At 46.3% G+C, this 20,193-nt stretch overlaps 1 protein-coding gene across 1 annotated transcript in view; it reads left to right on the top strand.

Annotated features, from left to right (window-relative positions):
• COL20A1 (collagen type XX alpha 1 chain) overlaps positions 1-20,193 on the top strand; it is an 84,171-nt gene that overhangs the window by 24,966 nt on the left and 39,012 nt on the right. The window contains exons 11-18 of the mRNA XM_067554092.1: positions 176-348; positions 1,343-1,472; positions 3,292-3,434; positions 6,687-6,810; positions 7,538-7,677; positions 8,244-8,373; positions 12,444-12,586; positions 13,366-13,498. Coding sequence (XP_067410193.1) covers positions 176-348; positions 1,343-1,472; positions 3,292-3,434; positions 6,687-6,810; positions 7,538-7,677; positions 8,244-8,373; positions 12,444-12,586; positions 13,366-13,498 — 1,116 coding nt within the window. The remainder of the gene's footprint in view (positions 1-175; positions 349-1,342; positions 1,473-3,291; positions 3,435-6,686; positions 6,811-7,537; positions 7,678-8,243; positions 8,374-12,443; positions 12,587-13,365; positions 13,499-20,193) is intronic.

Raw genomic sequence — 20,193 nt, 5'->3', positions numbered from 1 at the left:
AATGTTTATTTCATGGTAGGCTGGAACACTTCCTGTATTGTTTGGGAAAGAAGGCTGTAACTGGATTAGGACAAGTCACTTCTTTTTATGAAGTAGAAAGTGGTTTCTACTTCATACAAAGAGGCTTTGGCTTGATAAGATAATATGAGACGGTAACAGTTTTTGGAAATCATAGGTGGTCCCGGGAAAGCTGTCTCCATCAACACTGGTCCCCATCTGAGTCCCACCAACCTTATTATATCAGAGGTGACTTCCAGAAGCATGCACCTTACCTGGAATCCTCCGCTGAGACCACCAAAGAGATATAGGATTGTATATTACCCATCCCGGGGTGGAAACCCCAAAGAGGTCAGTGATCCTTTGTTTGGTTGTGTGTGGTGGCTGGAAACTAGGACAGAACTGCGCTAGACTTTTCAGAGACCCAAAGAGCTGTTAGGTACCCAGCTCTCATTGGAAGTCAATGGGAATTGGGCACCTAACGTGTGTGTTTAACCTGATGCGCTGGTCAATCTTATCAGCACGCTACGTATAAATGGCAAGAACTTCACTTTTTAGTCATGCTCGTGCTGATTTTGTCTTTTCTTGTCTCTTCTCTTCCTTACAGCACACTCATCGCCTCATTTCTAGGCTATCTGTTTTCATTGTAAGCTCTTCAAGGCAGGGACCTTCCCTTCATTCTTATCCCCTGTAAAGTATCTTGCGTACTGTTGGAATCATAGAAATAATATTAAATCCAGGTACGCAGCCTGAAACTTTTAGGGCCTTGCTATTGGTAGTGCTTCAGTTACAACTGTATAACCCCAGTGACTTGAGTGGGGTTGGACAGCCTTTGGCCCAGTAAGTATGTGCCTCCACCCATTTCATCTGGGCAGACAGCCCTGGATTGTGATTCCCTGCCTGGCTGCCACGCTCTTTGGCATGTTCCTACTGTTACTATAATTTACTGTGACTGCAGGGTACTCTAGGGAAATAGATTCTGAGCCTCCCAGCTGCCACCCCCACTTCTCCGTCTGTATTTAAGTCTTCTTGGGGGAGTGATGTCACCAGCAGAGAGCATGCTGGTACATCACACTGAGCATGAGCCAGCGACCCAGGTAGGTCCTGTGGATCAGAAAGCAAACTAAAAGGCTTCATTTATTAAAGGCCTCTTATTCCTTTATTTGGGGCAGGCCAGAAGGTCTCTCAACTCAGGAGTGACACTAGCTAGGATGAAGTTACAAGGGCTTTCAGGTTCAAAGCACAGCACGGTAGAGTTGTGGCTGGTGCTGGTTTGTTTGATTGCTTCCTTTGCTACAGAACTCCTGGTGCCACAACTTCTTACAGGCTTTCTCTGTGTTTTCAGGTAGTTTTAGATGGAACTGTCTCGTCCGCCCAGCTTGTCAATTTGACTTCGCACACAGAATACCTGATTTCAGTGTTTCCTATTTATGAAAATGCCATTGGAGATGGGCTGAGGGGCATCACCTCGACATGTAGGTCATGAGCAGAGAGCTCTGCAGATGTACAATTGTATCCTGTCCAGACACTGCTGGTGACGTCCTCTTTCTCTCCCATCACTCAAGTCACATTCGCATCCTCCTCTGACTCATTTTGCCAGATTCCATTTCTCATGCTCTTTGCAAATCTAACCTAGCCTTCACTGTGTCCCGCTCTGCTTTGTACAATTTCTCTCTTCCCATGCTTCAAGCATCTTTTACCCCCTCTTACGCCCCAGTTCTTTCTGTGCTGATCTCCTCCCTGCCTCAGCACTTCCCCCCAGCTCCTGAGTGCTTGTCTCATGTATAGGGTGTGTCTGGAGAAGCTCTTTAAGCAGGCTATGGCTATACGTGATGCTCTATTAAAAAAAAAAAAAAAAAAAGTGCGTGCGCGCAGGGGCAAATCTTGATGCTTCAGGCAAAACCCCATTTCACTTCAGTGAGTGTTTTTGCATGGCTAAGAGGTAAATAAGGACTTCTGGAGATAGTGTTTGACCATAAACAGAATGAACTTCATTCAGAGGAGAAAATTAGCTATTTAGTATTCTGGCAGGAAGAAACAATATTACCCAGATGCACTGGACTCAGCATCAAGATTTTTGTTGTTGTTTTTTATTATTTTTGTTATTAAACCATCTACATTTATTCCATACTCATCCATTCTTGGATTACGTGCCTGGATTGAATGTTAAAACGCTAATGGAATGACATCCCATCCCAGGAGTTTTGGGTTTCATGAAGCTTGGTGCACGGCTCATATACCCTCCTACACACGCACCCCTTACGGATTTTTTCAGCTTGTGCGTCACTGCTGCGCTCCACTTTTAAAATGTTGGAGATCCTTGCTGTTCCCCTGTGGTGCAATAATTGACAGGGACATTTTTGCGCTAGGATTTTCCCCCAAAGGGTCAAGAAATTTAAAAATAGATATTGAAAATGCATTCGGGCAGTTAAATGCTGAGACTGACTGGGACTGATTGGTGTGAGCCTGGGGAAAGAACTCTGTGTCGGCTGCTGAAACTTGCAAAGGCAGATCCAGGCCTCACGCAGTAGATATTTTACAGGGACTGCTATTAAGGAGCCAGCTGTGTCTTTAGGTTGCCCTGCTGGGATGATATACATTTCTAGGAAGGCTATTGATTCTGTTGCTTCTGATTTTTACCGTCTGTTCCAAATGATGATTTATTTGTATTGTGGCATTGTCCATGAGACCCAGTCATAGACCAGGGGGCGGGGCGTGTGTGTTTGTGTGTACACGCCCTTGCCCCAAAGATCGGACAAGCTAAGTGTAAGGCAAGAGACAACAGGTAGATACAGATAGTCAGGGGAGCCCAAGGAAACAATGAGATAATATTGGTTGCTGTGATAGAGAAGTCATCTCAGCTGCCTACCCACTGCCAAGTTTGACCAAAGGTTCCCAAGACCCGGTACCCGCTAGGCACATTGTTTCCTTTTTATTGCTGACGTTCGCTGAACAATATCTATCTCGAAGGAAGGTTGGGCGTTAAGAGACCATGTGAGAAGGAAAGATTGCACCTGGAAGTGATCCATTTCTTCGTTCTACATGTCAAAGGCATTCCCTGCCCACAGGAAAAGCCAATGAGGTCTTCTGACCATATTCTGATGATTTTCCGTTCTAGAAGCATCATGCACATGTCTCCCAAAATAGTTTTACCTGAACTGCTTTGCTTGAATGTCCAGTTTTGATTTGATATCCTTGAATCTGTGTGTGTGGGGAGATGGGGGGGCGGTTATGTACAGAAATGATCAACTTCCTTGTGAATCTTTTTGTTCTGTTTTTGCTTCCTCTGAGTAGCTGCGTCACCGCCCCTTTCCCTGCGAGTGTCTGATGTGAGCCACAACAGTCTAAGACTGAGCTGGCAGCCGGCAAGTGGAGCTACTCAATACCTGGTGCTCTGTTCTGCAGCCCCCAATGGAGCAGAGGATGATACCCAAGAGGTATAGCAGAAAAGAGTTAAAAGTATTCCTTTTGCCAGGCTGGATCTTGTCAGAGATATGGGACCCAAACTTAAATCCCAGGTCTGCTTGAGAAATATTTAACTGACTTTCATTTTAATTGCTTCTAGGTCAAAGTAGATCTGAATCAATGCAGGCTTTGGAAAGGTTTGACTCTGGGTGCAAACTTCCTGGCTACCCTCTATTGCTATAAAGGGCTGAGTATAAACCATGGGTCTCAACTTGGAATTCAGGAAAGTTTGGATCTGGATGGCACGAGCCCATAATTATAAATAACATTCCATGGCTCTTATACAGCATTTTTCACCAGTAGATCTCAAAATGGCTTACAAAGGAGGTCCATTTTACAGAGAGGGGAAACTGAGGCACAGAGCAGGGAAGTGATTTGTCCAAGATCCCTCAGCAGGCCAGTGGCAGACAGGGGAATTGAACCCATGTCTTCTGAGTCCTAGTCCAGTGTCCCTATCGACTTGCTATACAAAAATGAAAAAAAAAAAAAAAAAAAAAGGTTTGGGTCTCAAAATGTAGATTGTGCATTTGTCAGGTCAGTTTTTATTTACTTACGACTCACCCTTCTGGCTTTGTATAAACCTTAAATAATACTGTACAGGAGAAAAAAGGAGAAAAAGAGCTCTCAGATCATCTAATCTAGTATGCATTTTTAATGAACTATCTCAAACGTCTACACAAGGAGGAGCTTAGATCCTGACATATTGTCAAAAAAGTCTATGGCTTCCTTGTTCGGTGTTGAAAAGAAGCATGATCTAGCTGGTTGAGCTTGATGCTGGGAGCCAAGTGTTCCAAGACTCTGCCACTTATTCTCTGGGTGGCCTTGCACAAGTTGTGTAACTGCTCTGCCTTGGTTTCCCCATCTGTTAAGATGGAAATAATGACATTTGCAAAAAAAAATTTTATGTGCCTGGGTAGTTCCACAATTATCCCACCTGCCTCATGCAGAAATTAAAGCACTAAAGCAATGGGCCACCCACAAAAGAGTTAATTAACACTTTGTGTCCAATCAGTGCTTCCCACCCCATCCAATTCTATAGTCTTTGCATTAAAAACTCCTGCAATGTTTCTCAGATGATGGGGCACTTACTGGGTTTTTGCAATAAGCAGCTTTTGCAAAACAGGCTACCCTGTGCTTGTTAAATGGGTGCAGTTCTGCACCGGAGGCAGCAGGTGGTGGCAACCCTGCTGGAATGAACACGTTTAGAAATGGGAAGGCCAGAGGAAAATGTTTTTTGCTTCTGCAAACTTAGCTCTTCAAGCCTCTCTCAGGAAGTGGGATCTCTCATTCTTTGCATAGATCCAAATTCACAGCCATTCTGCACATCCCCGCCATCTCTAAGGTAGAGCATTTTACATCACAAACGTCGAATGGTGACATTGTCAGAGCTCTCCTCTCTGCAGCTGTTCATTGCATCCTGTCTTCAGGCCATTCTCCCCAATGGGTACCTTGTTCGGACCTTTGCAGGCTGAGAACTTTGCCTTTGCTCCCCGAATCTTAGGGACAGTGTTCAGTTAAATGGCTGGGTCCTGTGAGAATCAACCGCTTCCCCTAATCATTGTGCTCTGAGGTTTTTCTGTGCGGAATATCTGTGAATGAAAGAGATACTTATCTGTCTGTTATGATGTCTTCTCCATGCTCGGAAGGGATCTAATTTTTTTTTTTTAACTGCAATGTGTATTGTCTCTGCATGTGATCTGGGCTACTAGGTTCTATTTATAGCGGACTAAAAAAAATCTATTTATTTATTTTCTTCAATGGAAAATGTCTTTTTTGTTTTTTGTTTTTTTAAAAAAACATTAGAAACTTCAATTTTTGCTTAAAATATTTTAGGTTTTTGTCAATCCCCCCTTCCCAGACCCATTTTCAGTAAACTGAATCTTTTTTTCAGCTTTTTGAGGGAAAACCTGAATAACTTAAATGAAAATGAAAACAAATTTGCATTTTCAATTAAGTGTATCTCAGCAAAATGTATCATTGCTTTCCCCGCTGCACTTCTACCACCCGTAACCTAAGCAAGCTGGACTGGCATTCAGTTCTGTTTAGCAGAATTGTACATCCAGAAGCAAGGGCAGAGTGTGGTGAGCAGGGGGAGATGGTAACGTATGCTAGGGCTGGGCAGCGAATGGTTTTTCCATTCCACAAGAACCTGTGAGATTTCAAAAATGTTTTCCATCCCAAATCGGGACAAAAAATCAAAATCTCAAATTTTCATGATTGGACAGATTGGAAAAAAATCCAGTTTGTCTCAATCATAGAATAATACGGTTAGAAGGGACCTCAAGGATCATCTAGTCTAACCCCTGGCCAAGATCCAGGATTTGTTGTGCCTAAACCATCCAAGGCAGATGGCTATCCAGCCTCCTTTTTGAAAACCTTTTTTGAAAACCACTCGAAATGTTTCATTTTGATTTTGACCCTTTTCTATTTGTTAACCAGTTTTAGTCTAAATTAAGTGAATTTTGAAATGAAAAGTCACTTCGAAGTGAGACACTGCAACTTTTTTTGTTTAGAAAATATCATTTTTTTCCATTTTTTTTTTTTAAGTTGGAAAATTAATCGAAACCGACCTTGCCTTGGGAACTGTTTTGGTTTTAACAAAGTGGCATTTTTTGATGGAAAAAATGTTCCGGTGTAAAAATTCCCAACCGGCTCTCGCGTTTGCATGCACTCTGCTTGATGTCTATTGGGTTGGGTGGTTGAGACGCATTGAGCGCAAAGACACAGCTACGTGGCTGGTGAGGAACGTTACAGCTAAGGCTGTGTCTTACAGCTGGATCTGGGGATGTCATTTCTAGCTGGAAGAGACATATTCGCGCCAGCTTCCATTGAGCTAGCATGCTAGAAATAGTGGTATAGCCATGGCAGCATGGGCAGTGGCAAGCAGTGGCAGGAGTTAGCCGTCCTGAGTACAAATCCGCCCGAACCCTGTGGATGCATACTTAAAGCAGCTAGCTTGTCCTGCATCCGTGCTGCCATGGCTCTGTTCTATTTGCAGTGAGTTAACTTGATGAGAGCTAGTGCAAACTTGTCTTCTCGAGCTGGGAAGCTCGAAGTGTAGATGTACCCAGAGAGACAGACAGAGAAGCTGTGGCCTTCACCTCCGGTCTCTGTAGCCCTGCTTTGCTCTTGGTTTGATAAAGGGTGGTGTGGGCAGCCAACTGCGGCAGAGCCTCCCCACAGAATGCCCCTCTGAGCATCACTCTTTATTTATCCTGTGGTAGGTGAAAGTGGAACAGCCTGAGGTTCTGCTGGACGGGCTGTCTCCCAGCACTGAGTACTCGGTAGCTGTGTATGCAATGTTTGGGGAAGAGGCAAGTGATCCAGCCAACATCTACGAAACCACCCGTAAGTTTTGCTTCTTTTTCTTACTCTGCTGACCCTTAGGCAGGAGCATATGCAGTTGGATGAGTGGTGCACGATTGGCAAGAGAGACTTATTCACTGAGATGCTTCATGTATTTTTCACATAGCTGGTAAATAGGCTCGCTCTTCCCTGGCTAATACTAAATGTATGTGGTTCCCTGAGGGTACTGCCTAGTTGTATGATAAGCTTTCTCATGGACAACTCTAGTCTAGGTTATAGGGTTATAGAAAGTGAGTGGTTCTGTCCAGGCAAAATGTGACTGAATCTCCCTGAAATTCAGAATGGGGAGGTCAGATCTGTATCCAAACGGCTCCAAATTTGGGGGTGTTCAGAACCGAAGTTACATATCTACATCTATTATCTTTATCCTCCTAGGTTCTCATGCTGCATCTATCCCATGGGTTTGGCCCACTTGAGGAATGGGACCAGGGACAAAATTAGGATCAGGATCTAGATTGGAAGTTCCTGAAAGTTTTGAGCTCTCTGTATCTTGGGGAGCAGGTGGGTTGATTTGACCCTTTCTCTACCCATACAACTAGACATCCTCCCAGGGCAACACAGACATGTGTAACATGAAATAAGAAACTCTTCCTCCTCACAGTAGAAAAGTCCAATGGCTAAGATGAAGTAGCAGCAGGAGGCAACCAGTGGCTTTACAATTATAGACTTAAAAGTCTTCATCACGTCCTTTTGCTAATTATTGTTGCAGTGGCATTGAGCCCTCCCAGACACCTGAGTTTCTCTGAGATCAGCCACGGGTCTGTGAAGGTCAGCTGGGAAGCGGCTTCGCGTGATGTGAGAGCTCACCGGGTGACCTATATCTCCAGCAGAGGGAGCAACGCTGGGGAGGCAAGTGCTTGCTTAGAAGATGCAGTAATGTGCCTGAACCAGGACAACAGCGATGGAGCGTGGCTGCGGAGTTACTCCAGAGATACACCGGTGTAACTGAGAGCAGAAGGGAGCCCTTACGACTTGATTCGTCAGTTGGTTTAGTCCCGTGCAGGAGTGTGACCCCATGCGTTGCCAGAAGACGGGATAACAGGGAAACAGGACAGCACTACAGTTATGGCAGGGCTCTCTATCCTCTCAGCACAGCAGGCCCATACGTGCAGGCACTTCCATGGGCCTTCTGAATTGCCTCACATGGTCTTAACCTTTCATATTGGATTTCCAAATCCTCCGTATGGCTCTAATTAAGCCCTCCCCATCTCTCCTTTTGCATAAGAGGCACCATCCCAGTGTGCTGTCAAGAACCCTGCTCCGTCCTGACACAGGCTGCTCACAGGCCTGCCGTGTTTTAACAATGACCGTGTCTTGAAATGGGTTTCTTTTGTGCCATTCTCCTGAATTCCAAGTCCCTCCCTGCCCTGGCTCCATGCCGCAGTCCTAACCCTGACGTTTCTGCTTCATTGCAGGTCGAAGTTCCCAGCAGTGCATCATCCACTGTGCTGAAACCTCTGTCCTCTCTCACGCAATACTTCATTAGAGTTAGCTCCATTTATAAGGAGGGCGACTCCTTTCCGCTTACAGGCAACGTTACCACGTGTAAGTAGGGGAGAGGCAGAGTGTGAGAGTCAATAGGTGTTTGCTCCCAGGTCCATCGTAAAGTTAAGTGCCTTCAGTTCTGGACCCAGGCAGTTTAGGGATGTTGGCACCTAGGTTTTTTCTGGTTCAAATAAACCTTAGAACTCAGAGCAAAGCGAGGCTGAAATTGTTGAGTTCTGCCTGGTTTCTACCTGAAGATTTCAATCCCTCCTCAGTATCTCTCTCAGCCCATGTCAGGCAGATTTTTTTCCACCAGACTTGGCCAAAATTCATCCCAGTGTTGCTGAAAGTCTCATTAGCACTGAACCTGGTTCTTAGTGGGACTCAAACCCCTCATTGAATAGTTTGCATTAGTAGGATCCTTCTAAATAGGACGTGTTATTACCACTCACTCCCATGATGTCCACAGCCATTTTGGTTGACATGAACAATGTGAAACTGACACAAATTTGCAAAATGTTTTGGTATCCCCCACTCTGCATCTTTGGCTGAAAAAAAAGGTTCGGCCAAAAAATTTCATCCAGCTGCATTTGAAGCTCAGTGGAGTTACTCTGGGATTTGCATCAGTGCAGTTGGGAACAGAACATATCCCTGTGTCTGAGGATACGTTTATTGTGGAACTGGAACTGTCATTTCCGGCTGGGGTAGACGTACACGTGCTAGTTTTGATTGAGCTAGCTAGAAATGGATGTGTATCCATGGCTGCATGGGTGGTGGGAGGATCTAGACACCCGAACTAGGGTCCTGGGCAGGATTGGGCAGCTAGCCATCCCACTTCTTGCACTGCTGTGGGTACGCATTCATTTTTAGCATTAGCTGGATCAGAGCAAGCACACGTATGTCTAGACAAGCTGGAAATTGCACCTCCAGCTCCAGTTCGATGTACCTCTCAGTCATACAGGACAGGAGTGTAAAGGATGGTAGCTGCATTGGTGAGCCAGACTCCCCTGTGATGGCCTCTCAAGGAGGATTGGTGAGAGATGCTGGCTGACAGCTTTTAAACAAGACAGGGGAATGATCGTGTTTGTGTCTCTGTCACTCCTGAGGATTGTGTAATTGCTAGAAACTGTTACTTTTCCATCAGCAGAGGCCAAGCCAGCACTGGATGCTGATTCGTTATGGTGGGCAAGCCCTTTGAAAGTCTCCTTTCGGCAGTAGCAGGCCTGGTGTTTCCTCGTGGTGGTCGCTCGCTCCCTTAGCTGAGCGCACAGTTGGAGTGCTCCAGGAGGTGAAAACTCCACAAAGTGATTTTGACCAGAGTCCTCATCCATTTCCGTACGCCTCCAACTCCCAGACACTCATCACCCCGCTGGGTCTTGCCAGCACTTCAGGAACTGTGTGCAGCTCTGCACAGCGTGCAGGCAGCCCTCTGCTGTCTCCTGAGATCTGCTAAATGTAATGCCGGGCAGTCAGGGGGATGCTAATGGGATGGAGCCTTTGACATCAAGATCACGGCAGAGCTTCGTAACAGCTCCAGAAAGATTTGGCACAGGCTCCCAGCAGCACTTTCCCTCCTCCCCTTTCCCTGGTGGTGGAAGATGGGGTCAGGGACATGCACAGTTTGCACCACTGAGCGCTCCATTGAGACATACCCACAGAGGGCTGCACCTGATTTGTATAGGAAAACTCTGCAAGTGAAACAGACAAATACAGTCGTCCCTGTTCTGCTGTTGAAGTTAATAAAATCTGAATTAATAAATAATACTGTCAGTCAAGGGGTGTCTCTTCTCCCTTTCCTTTTGTCTCTTTCAATCCCCCCCTTCCATCCCAAACACTCCATTCCCATGTTACCCCTCTGCCTTTCAGTCATCTTCTATCTCCTTTAATTGATTGCTCTTGCGTACCTGTCTCTCCCTTTCTCTTTCTTTGGCCCTTTTTAACTCTGGATGCTCTATTGCTTTTCTTTCTGTCCCCTCCTGCTAGCTGTCCACGTCCGTTTGGAGGTCTTTCCCTCAGTCACTTTCCCGGTTCCTCCCATCTAAATTTCATTTTGTCCTTCCCAAAATTGACCTTCTTCCTCCGGCACTTTCTACCTGTTTCTGCTCAGAGTTTTAACACCATCTGTAGCTGGTGTACCCTGTTCTTTGCTGCACACGAGAGAGCTTGGAACCTTCAAGCTATCCTGCTATTTCTTCCCTCAATTGAATGTGTCTCTCCCTGTTTCCCAATCACCAGCCCGGGACATCAAATTGAAAAAGGCAATAGAAAATATTTTAAGAAAAATAGAAATGCAGAATAATTCTCACAGTTTTAGGGGGAAAACAGACACTTAATTCTTATTATGCAGGGCCCAGTGGTCACAACTAGATCTGGGTAAATAATTGGCAATAATTAAGTTATTCAGCAAATTCCTCCTGCTTTCCCATTTGTGAATCATCCACAAACAGACTGTGAAATCCTCACATACAAGTCAGGATTTGAAATTATTCATGGATTTCACAGCAAATAATTGCTGCTCTGCAGATTGAAGATATTTGGAACCTGCAGTGATGCTTAAGTCATGTGGTATCTGCTCTGATTCCTGATTGGACCTCTTGTTTAACTAACCGACCACCGTGTAAATTTTGAGCTGCACATTCAAGTGTAAACTCCTAAAGCCCCGATTCTGCAACGAGCATAGGCAAATGGGTCCACCCACATTGAGCCTCATTGCTGGAGAGGGCAAAAGACACAGCACGGATCTGGTCCTATGAGATTTCCAGCCCCACAGAATTTCCTGGGTGGGCTGGAGGTCTCCTGAGATTTGGAGCCATGATAAACACCCTATGCTCAGGGTCACTTTCTGTTTGCTGGTTTCCAGCAGTCAGTGCCCATATCCCTTATCTAGCACTAGTCATTGCTTTGGGGCTGGGAAGAAATTTTTCCCCATATCACCAGAGTGACTGAGACTGGTCAGGTTTTTTGGTCTCACAGTGAAACCTAGGGATTAGGTTTTGGGTAACCGGGGGGCTGGCATACTCCCCCACCCCCAGAGGGCACAGTTTGGACCTATGGGAGAGTCATTTAGTTGTTTCAACTTCTGGCAGGAGCTCAGTACAGGAACTTCCTGAGTTAGGCTTCAGATCCAAAGAGGTAACATGGATAGTATCCTAAGGGCATCTTCTTGTGAGATGGGGGCATCATGTCTAACCCCCTGGGGACAAATGCGAAACAGGACACGGGACACTGCCCTGGGGGGACCACCCCACCGATGCACTTCACAGCAGGGCTGGCTATGGATCGAGGTTCTCTCTTGCTTCAACCCCTGAAAGGGGGAGGGATGCTAGTAGGCGGGCGGAGGTGCCCAGAGAATCTCCTAGTGTGATGATTGGCTCCCGCCCTGTGGTGGGAGCACCCCAAGAATTGGCAAAGGATCCAGGGCTGTGAAGTGACTGTACTGGGCTGTCAACCGACAGGAACCATGGATGTAATTTGACTAATGAAGCCAGGTTAAAACCCTTACCACATGTCCTGGCTGCCTCCCTGCAGTGAACGCACCGAACTGGGGGGGGCGGGGGGGGGGGGGGGGGGAGATTTGTACAATTCAAAACTGGGTGGGTATCATTGTGTTCAGTCTTAAAATGTGCACGTGTTGGAATATTTACAGAGAGCAAACCCAATGGGCAAAACTCAAACTAAATGTGCAGGATCTTTGTATGTACCCAGCTGTGTTATTTATATGACTAGATGGGGCTCAGGTTCCCTCGTCTATACTGTGGCTGGTCCAAGCCACTGAGAGGAGCTCTGTGAACTTCTCAGAGCTCTAAAGTTTAAACAAATGTATCCAAAATTGTAAACGTAACGAAGACACCAGAAGAGACTCCCTTGAATCTCCAGGGTTTTAGTCCATGGCATGATACTAACCTCGTCGTCCTTGAAAGCCAGTCCCAGCGTCTTCCCACGCCCAGAGCCAATACTGAAGATGTTCTCTCACAAATACAATAATCGTCTGTAATTAGTGTTTACAGCTATTTTATCCCCGTCCTTCATGAGGAGCTGTTGTCATTTGGGGTCTGAAGAAGTGACTCTGCTCCCTGACCCTCTGCTCTGTACCACCCGCTCCTGAAGCCTGTTTCCTTTGTGTCTTTCAGTAAAGGTTCCACCACCCGGTGGCCTGAAGGTGATTGAGCTCCCTGGAAACAATGCCCAGTTGCAATGGGAAGCAGCCCCTGCCTTTGATGTGGTTGTTTATCAGATTAAATGGAATGCACTTGGAGAAGGGAACTCTCAGGAGGTATGGTACAAAGTAGGCCTGGGGATTGTGAGGTGGCGTCCTGGATTTACAGGATCTGTGCTGTGCCCTGTTCTTTAAGCAGTCCCTTGGGACGATTCCTTCAGTGTGCCAGGCCCCAAGGGGTCACAAGGATACGCCAGCAGTAACTCCATGCACCTCCTCAAAACAGAATAGGGTTTATTAGTCAGCTGGAATATAGCACTGAGAAAGTCCTTAGGTTAGCATGAGTAAGGCACGGTTAAGACATAGTTCATCCTGGGTAAAGCCAGGGTAAAGTCAGGCTGCTATAGGGACCGGCCTCACTTCCTTTCTTTCTTGCTTTTTGTCTTAGTCCCAGGTAAGTGACATGTCTCTGTGAGCCCAATTCTTATCACTGCCTTCTGTCACTTCTGCCCGTTGTCCACCTGCTGCAAAGCCATGCTCAGTTCACCCGTTCAGCTTGCTGGGCGCCTCCCATTGCTACATGTTAATTGTTAGCTTACCGGGGTTCCCACTGTCTCTGGAGGGTCTTCCATTGATATAGTTGTTTCCAGACAGTCCTTAGCTTCTGGGCTGACGTGAATGGGACGATATGTGACAAAACACCTCACGTCTCCTGCTTTGCTCCAGGGGCAGCATTTTAACCTTTCTACACACGCTGGGTAACAACACCAGGTGACAGGTTCAGAGTCAGACAGGTAGTTCAGGACTTGATCCGTGGAGGTGCCATACTCAAGCAGGTAGTTGCGGCTAGCCCTGGAACTCCACTTACTTCCATGAATCTCTCCTCCGCACTACAGCTGTCTGTTGCTGGGAACCTGGCTGCTGCGAGCTTGCCAGGATTGAAAAAGAACACAGAATATCAGATCTCCATCTGGGCATATTATAAGGATGGAGCTCGGAGCGACACTGTCTCTATTCTGCACAGACCCAGTAAGTGATCAACGTGCATTCTCCAGGGTTCCAGGGAAGGGAAGTCTCCAGAACTAGTCACAGACTAATAACCCAGCTTTGAACAACCCCAACCGGGACATCCCAGGCCCAAATGTCTAAAAGTGACTTGAGAGGCAAGGTGGGTGAGGTATTATCTTTTATTGGACCAACTAAGGGACTGGTGATTTTGGGTGATCAACCTAAGACACCGTATAGGGTCTTGAGCACCTGCCCTCTGAAAGCCAGTCCTCTTTTAAGGTGTTTCAGATGGGTTAGCCAGAAATGGAGGCAGCCAATATCAGTAGATGCCCTGAGGAATTTAGGGCCCAGTGGATGTATCTTTGTGTAAAATATTTGAGGGAGAGGGGTGCATGTGAAAGACTAATAACATCAATTATATGCAAGTGTGACCTGTCCGTGCCTAGAGTAGCCACCTGAAAATGCCAAGGTCAGGGCAGGCTGTAAAAGGAGAGCAGATTCTCCCAGCACTGGTGGGTGGCACTGAAGTCAGACTCCCCAATCAGCCACAAACAGTGCTTCTGATTCCCCACACTGGTTATCAAGAAGACAAAATAAAAATATACACAGCCCACTTTACTGCATTCCAGTCTCTGGTTCCCAATCGGACACTAGGTCCAGTAAAGAGATCAGTTATTTAAACTCTATGCTCTTTACCAAAAAGGTTTCTCCTGAGCCCAAAGGGTTGGCCACAGTATCAGATCAATATAAGTTTGGATCTTACCCATAATACCACGCTGCCAGCCAATCCGTTAGTAACTAAAACGAAAGGTTTATTATAAAAAGAAAGAAACAAACTATAAGAGAAATGTTAAAGGATTAAATCAATCAGACACATACAATTGATTTGAAAGTCCATATATATCAGGTTTCTAAAAGAATTGTGGAGTTTGCAGGCTTGTATAGTCCCTCTGGTGCACATCCAGTACCTGGATGGGTCTCAGTCCTTTGTTTCACAGTTTCAGTTCAGTTGTAGATGAGTTGATCCAGAAGTAGGCTGGAGACTAAAGACAAAATGGATCTCGGGCACCTGCCTTTTATGTCCTTTGGTCTTTGCCATGCTGCTTGTGGAAATTTACAGGAATAAGATGGAGTCCAGGGTCACATGAGTAAATTCTGCCGACTCATCAGATATATCCCTGACTTCTCCCCCTGGGCCCATTGTAGCTGTGAATTTCCTTAATGGACCATTAAGCAGGCTAGTGCTGCAGCCATCCTGTCTGGGGTGTGGCCCAGAAACACAGCACAATATGAAATACAGATATATCAAACATATCCGTAACTTCCATTACACACATAACCCATGAACACAAACATCATCATCTTACTTAGCACATGATAGCCTTTCTAACGGTACCTGACATGGCCTATCTCACATGAACTATTATGATTCTGAAGTATTGATGTTAAAAAATATAATAAATGCCCCCCCGCACCCCAATCCAGCCAGCGTGACACCCCCAACTCGAGATTGGTGTGGGAAGGAGTAATCTGAGCTCCTGCATACACCTCAAGGCCCCCCCTATTCCAGCCAGCGTCACAGCGGGTGCTCCTCCCGCTCCCATGCAAAGCTGTGAGATGGCATCTGGGTCCTGCCCTGGAGTGATTTTTGCTTTGGCACTCTAGAGGTGAAATCCTGGCTCCATGAGAGTCAATAACAAAACTCCCTTTGCCTTCAGAGGAGGCAGGATTGCACGCTAGGACTTCTTTTGGTGCATTGGTTGCTTGTGCATCTCTGATGGCTCTTGGTGAATTGATGGAAGGCTCAAATGATCCACTTTTAGCAAGTATTTGGAGCAGTGAAGAAATGCATTATAACTTGTGATATGCCCTTCTCGTTAGACACGGCTGCAGATAAACCCACTGAGTGACGGTTCCCTGGTGATGAGGGCTCTGTCTTTTAAAAGCCTCATGAAAAAAATCTTCATAACCTATGAGATCTGTCTTAACATATACATCCCTATACATCTTCCCTATACATCTGTAGTTGTGTCTTTCAGCTGGGTGTGCTTTGTGCCGTGTGAGGCATTGTATGGTCTGGGAAAGTACTACTGCATATAAAGCCGACATTGGTTTAACTTCAAGTGAACTGTATTGGGAGGGTCCCCAGTGCTGCAGACAAGTGTGCTGGTTGGCTGATGCATTATAGATTTGCAGTCTGCTCAAGAAAGCAGGCTGGTGTATGTTGTAAGCCAATAGTTTTTGATAACCTTGAAATGCAGATTCCCTTTTCCTGTCAGAGAATACAGGAATATATTGGAACAGATTGCACTGACTTTTGGTAGGCTGTTTAATTCACTGTCTGTCTAGATGTTGCCTAATGAATGTTACTTGTTTATAAAATGCTATCTATTAAGGAAGGTGAGAAATCATTTGGGGACCTAATTGCTAAGTCACTCTTCAATGGGGACACTTACAAAAATGAGAGCGAGCCCTGCAATCGAACTCTGCTCCAAGGGAAAATGTGAATCTGGTACAACAGAATGAAGCTAAAAAGTGGCCTCCCCAAAGGTCCTTTTAATTAATACCCTCTGACCAGCGAATGGCATACGAGTCATTTAATATCCGCGATCTGCTCCTTCTCCTCTTAGTTCCCAGTAGCCGTTGCAGAATAAACTCGTTCTGTTGGGTTTGCATTTTCTGAGCTGGCGAAGCTCTGAGTAAATGGCTGTCTTGGAATCCAAAGCCCTGGTTTTATTAATAATGAAGAATAATGTATAAAGCTACCTGAGGTGAGCCTCAAAGTGCTGTGCAGCAGAAAGGGAAATCAATGCAACCGTCTCACTGCGTCATGCTACTGTACAGGAGAGAGGAATAACTGAAGCTATTTAGTTGCTTCAATAAACAGGTATGTTTCAAGGCGTGAATTCCACATTGTCAAACCTGAGCAGTGATCTCAGACCAGATCCACATCACACAACCCACTGCACGTTGCACTTGGTTGGTGTCCTGGTTGGCATACTCAGAAGACTGGCCAAGGACAGAACTGACCCTAAAGTATACATTTCCTGTTCTTTGTTAGAGGTGGAATAAGTCTGAGACACGTTGTTGGGGAGTGAAGGGGGTGTATCTTGCACTGCTGCGGCCTGTGACCTATCTTTCCTGTGAGTAAATAGGGGACTTCATGTGTCATGGATATCAGTTTTTCACCGCCACTTAATTCACGCAAAGGGCCAGATGCTCTGCAAGTTAGGCATGCAGCTGCACAGCCAGAATGCACGCTTAATTTACACGTGCAGTTACCCAATTTGCATGCGCAATCGGAATAATTTGCGCACAGGCTGGGAATGGATTTGGCGTGCACAGCTGGATGCCTAACGTGTTTGAAAATCTTTCTCTCAATTTAAAAGAAAAAAATGCCATTGAGGAAAAAGTGAAGTACGAGGAGGAGGTGGTTTCAAAGAGACAGTGCTGCCCCGGGGAGCCCTGAGAAGACTTGTGGTCCCAATGGCTTGAGAAAGGCTAAGACAGTGGGTATCTTGGTAGCGAAGAGAGGGACTGGGCAGGGTTATGGGAAAGATTCTCACTCTATTTTGAGGCCCAGTTGAAATCAGCACCCTGAGAAAAATCATTCAGCTGAATTCAGGGCTCGACAAACACCGGGTGCCAGGTCGCCATGGTGCCCAGAAATTTAATTCTGGCACCTAGTAATTCTGCGGGAGGAGCGGCTGCCATGCTCTGGCCAGGGCACCCCGCCACTGGGCCCACGTTGTGGGAAAGGGGCGGGAGAAAGGGACAGGGCCAGGAGGGGAGAGCGGCTGCTGCACTCCGGCCAGGGCGCCCTGCCGCTGAGCCCATGTTGTCTGGCTCCTTAATTTTTGGGCTGGCTCCTAGCTCCAAAACAAATTTGTCGAGCCCTGGCTTAATTGTATGATTCCTCCCCGCTCTGATGTTCTTCTTAAAACCAATGCTTGCGGCATGAAATACCAATGATGCGTCAAAAATCTTCCAGGCCCTCCTCTGAATGGAAGCTTGTGTTGCATCTTAGGCAGCAGGTGCACGCATGCTTTGATCAGAGAAAGCAGAACATGATGTATATATGGGATGAGAAGTGACTCCTATTCTTTTTGTCGTTTTCTTGTCCCTTTCTTGGTAGCATCCCTTTACAGAGAAAGAGACTAGGCCGTTAAGTTTTTTTTTTTTTAAATGGTGTGCAGCATTTTGCAAGAAATACAGCAATCGAAGGGCAGCCAGTGAAGTGAGGGTTTTGCCCTAGAATCCGGAGGCTATGCAGGAAGCTTGAGGAACAGCAGCTTTCTCAGTCCTCCCCAGGAGAATACTGCCTCCTTAAAGGTCAAAAGAAAAATGACTGCCTTTGTGTACTGGTGGAACTACAGAACTCCCAAGGGGTTGAGCTGAACACAGCCAGTTCATTTTAATCAGGACCACGTCCCTGCTCAACCCACCTATGCAGATAGATTGCACTCAATGGGCATTACAGGACATCTGCGTCTCACAGACCACAGGCCCTGTCATCAGCCATATCTTTAAAAAAAAAAAAATCCATCACTCTTCATGCATTGTGCTCTCTTACAAAAGACACGGTTTAGAAACAACACAGATGTTGTAGCCATCTGTTGTCTCTTCTGTTACACTTAGAGTGTAGGGTCTTTGGAGCAGGCACAGTCTTTTCATTATATTTGTGTACAGCATCTAGCACAGTGGGCCCCGATCCTTGATTGGGAACTTTTAGGTGCTACCCTAATGCAAGTTGTTGTTATGTATTATATTAACAATAACGGTAACACAAAAGCACATATACACAACTCTTCATGCATAGTAATGGGATATCCTGTAGCATTGCTTATCTTTTGGGACCTACTGAAGTCTTTAATATCTGTGTTGTAGACCTAATGATCTTCCTATTTGCTCACTTTCAAGGATTTGTAAGCCAGCTGCCATCCTTCTGTCTGAGGAGGATGGGATAGGATTCTCTTTCAGACCTACCAAGACTGTTTTTTCAAAAGTCTGGTTGAGTAAAATGAGACATTCCCACCTGCTTTCCCTGGGCTAATATTCCTCCTCCACCTGAGGTTACCACTAGTCTGCATTTGTTTTGAAGGACACAATGATCTGATCCAGACACTGCGTTTCAATGCTTGTGTTCTGAAACTGCAGCCTTGTGCGGTAATGCTGGGTGAGCGTGAGAGGATGCGACCTGGCGTTATTGTGCAGCATGGTGATTCAGAGACCAACCTCTTAGGAACAGGTTGGCAGGTGACATCAAAGGGAATACCGAGGGGGACTCTGATTGCACAGTGAGCTGGGTTTTCCCAGTCCCAAGGGTGAAATACCTGGCCTGGGAATAGAACACAGATTGGTATGTCACCCTCTGGAACTACGGTCCACAGTGACCCAGTCACGAATAGAGAGGTCCTTAAACTTGGGCAATCTGAGGCATAGTTTAGTAAATAAATTGAAAGAATATGATGGTGAGGCACTGAAATGCTGGGAAGAATCCAGAATACTCAGCAAGCGGGGCAAGAAAAACTCAGCTGCGTAGCGTGTATAATAATGATGGATAAGGCTCCGAAGGGATATTTGAAATGGGCAGCAGCGCAGCTTAGCGAAGATAGCTCTGGGGCTTTGCTCTTATTCGAGGACGTGTATGTTATCCCAATTAGACCGAGGAGGCAGAAGGCTGAAAATCCTCCTGTGAAAGAAGAGTGGAGAAGGTTTAAGAGGCAGCACGTGAGGCTGGCACAGGTGGCACCCTCTGTGTTCGAGAGGCTCACTTCCTCTTGGGTAGGGTAGAAATTTGACCTTTCCCCTGTCTGTCAGACCCATGCTGTCAGATTCTGCAGGGCCCCGGGAGCTTTCAAAGCAATTTCTACTTGGACGTTTTCAGCTAATGTCCGCTATCTGATCCGCGTGGGTTGTCTTAAAATAACAACAGAGAATTGGTGGCACATCCTAGCTGAATGAAATGGTCGGTACAGGCAGCACCCCCGGGAGAGGCGCTGGCTGCTACAGACCGTGGTCTTGCCTAATGGTCAGGGTGGGAGGCTGGGAATCAGGAACAAAGGGTCAAACCCAGAGTATCAGCCAGAGCAGGGGCAGGTGCCAGGAGCAGAAACCAGGAGCCAGTGGAAGGAAACAAGGAGCTAGGAGCAGGACGAGAGGTCCAGCTGACCCAGGCCAGCCGCGGCAGTGCCGCAGGGCTTTTATTGCAGTGGACGCTTACCCTGAATGACTGGGCATTAACTCTTGACTCCTCGGTCACTCAGATTATCTCAGTGCACAGCACTAATAGTCCCGCAGGGGAGCAGTTTAGCTCTCTACTCAATTCTTTGCTCCCATTAGAAGTTAGTTCTGCGGCAGGGTATCCGAAAAGAGAAGCGCCACACACGTGCCACAAAATTGCTCACCATTGCTCTGTCAAATAAGATGCTTTGCTGACAACAATTCCATCCATCACGCTTAACGTGAGCATCATGTGTTGAGGGTGTGTTGTCCTCTACCTCTGCAATCAGGGAACCACATACTTCACCCTGCCCCAGCCCATGAGGCGTGTGACTGATGTCCTGAAACGTTGGCTCCTTGTCTTTAATCGCTGTAGGTGCTGCATTCAGATCAGGTTATGCAATAGGACTCACACCCAATCTTCGTATGAAATGACTTCAGAAGGCACACAAGTAGGGTGACCAGATGTCCCGATTTTATAGGGACAGTGCCGA

The sequence above is a fragment of the Emydura macquarii genome, unplaced genomic scaffold (assembly GCF_026122565.2).
Source record: "Emydura macquarii macquarii isolate MOO-44397 ecotype Brisbane River unplaced genomic scaffold, CSIRO-AGI_Emac_v2 contig_1483, whole genome shotgun sequence".
NCBI lineage: Eukaryota > Metazoa > Chordata > Testudines > Chelidae > Emydura > Emydura macquarii.
This window is presented reverse-complemented; position numbering and strand designations above follow the sequence as displayed.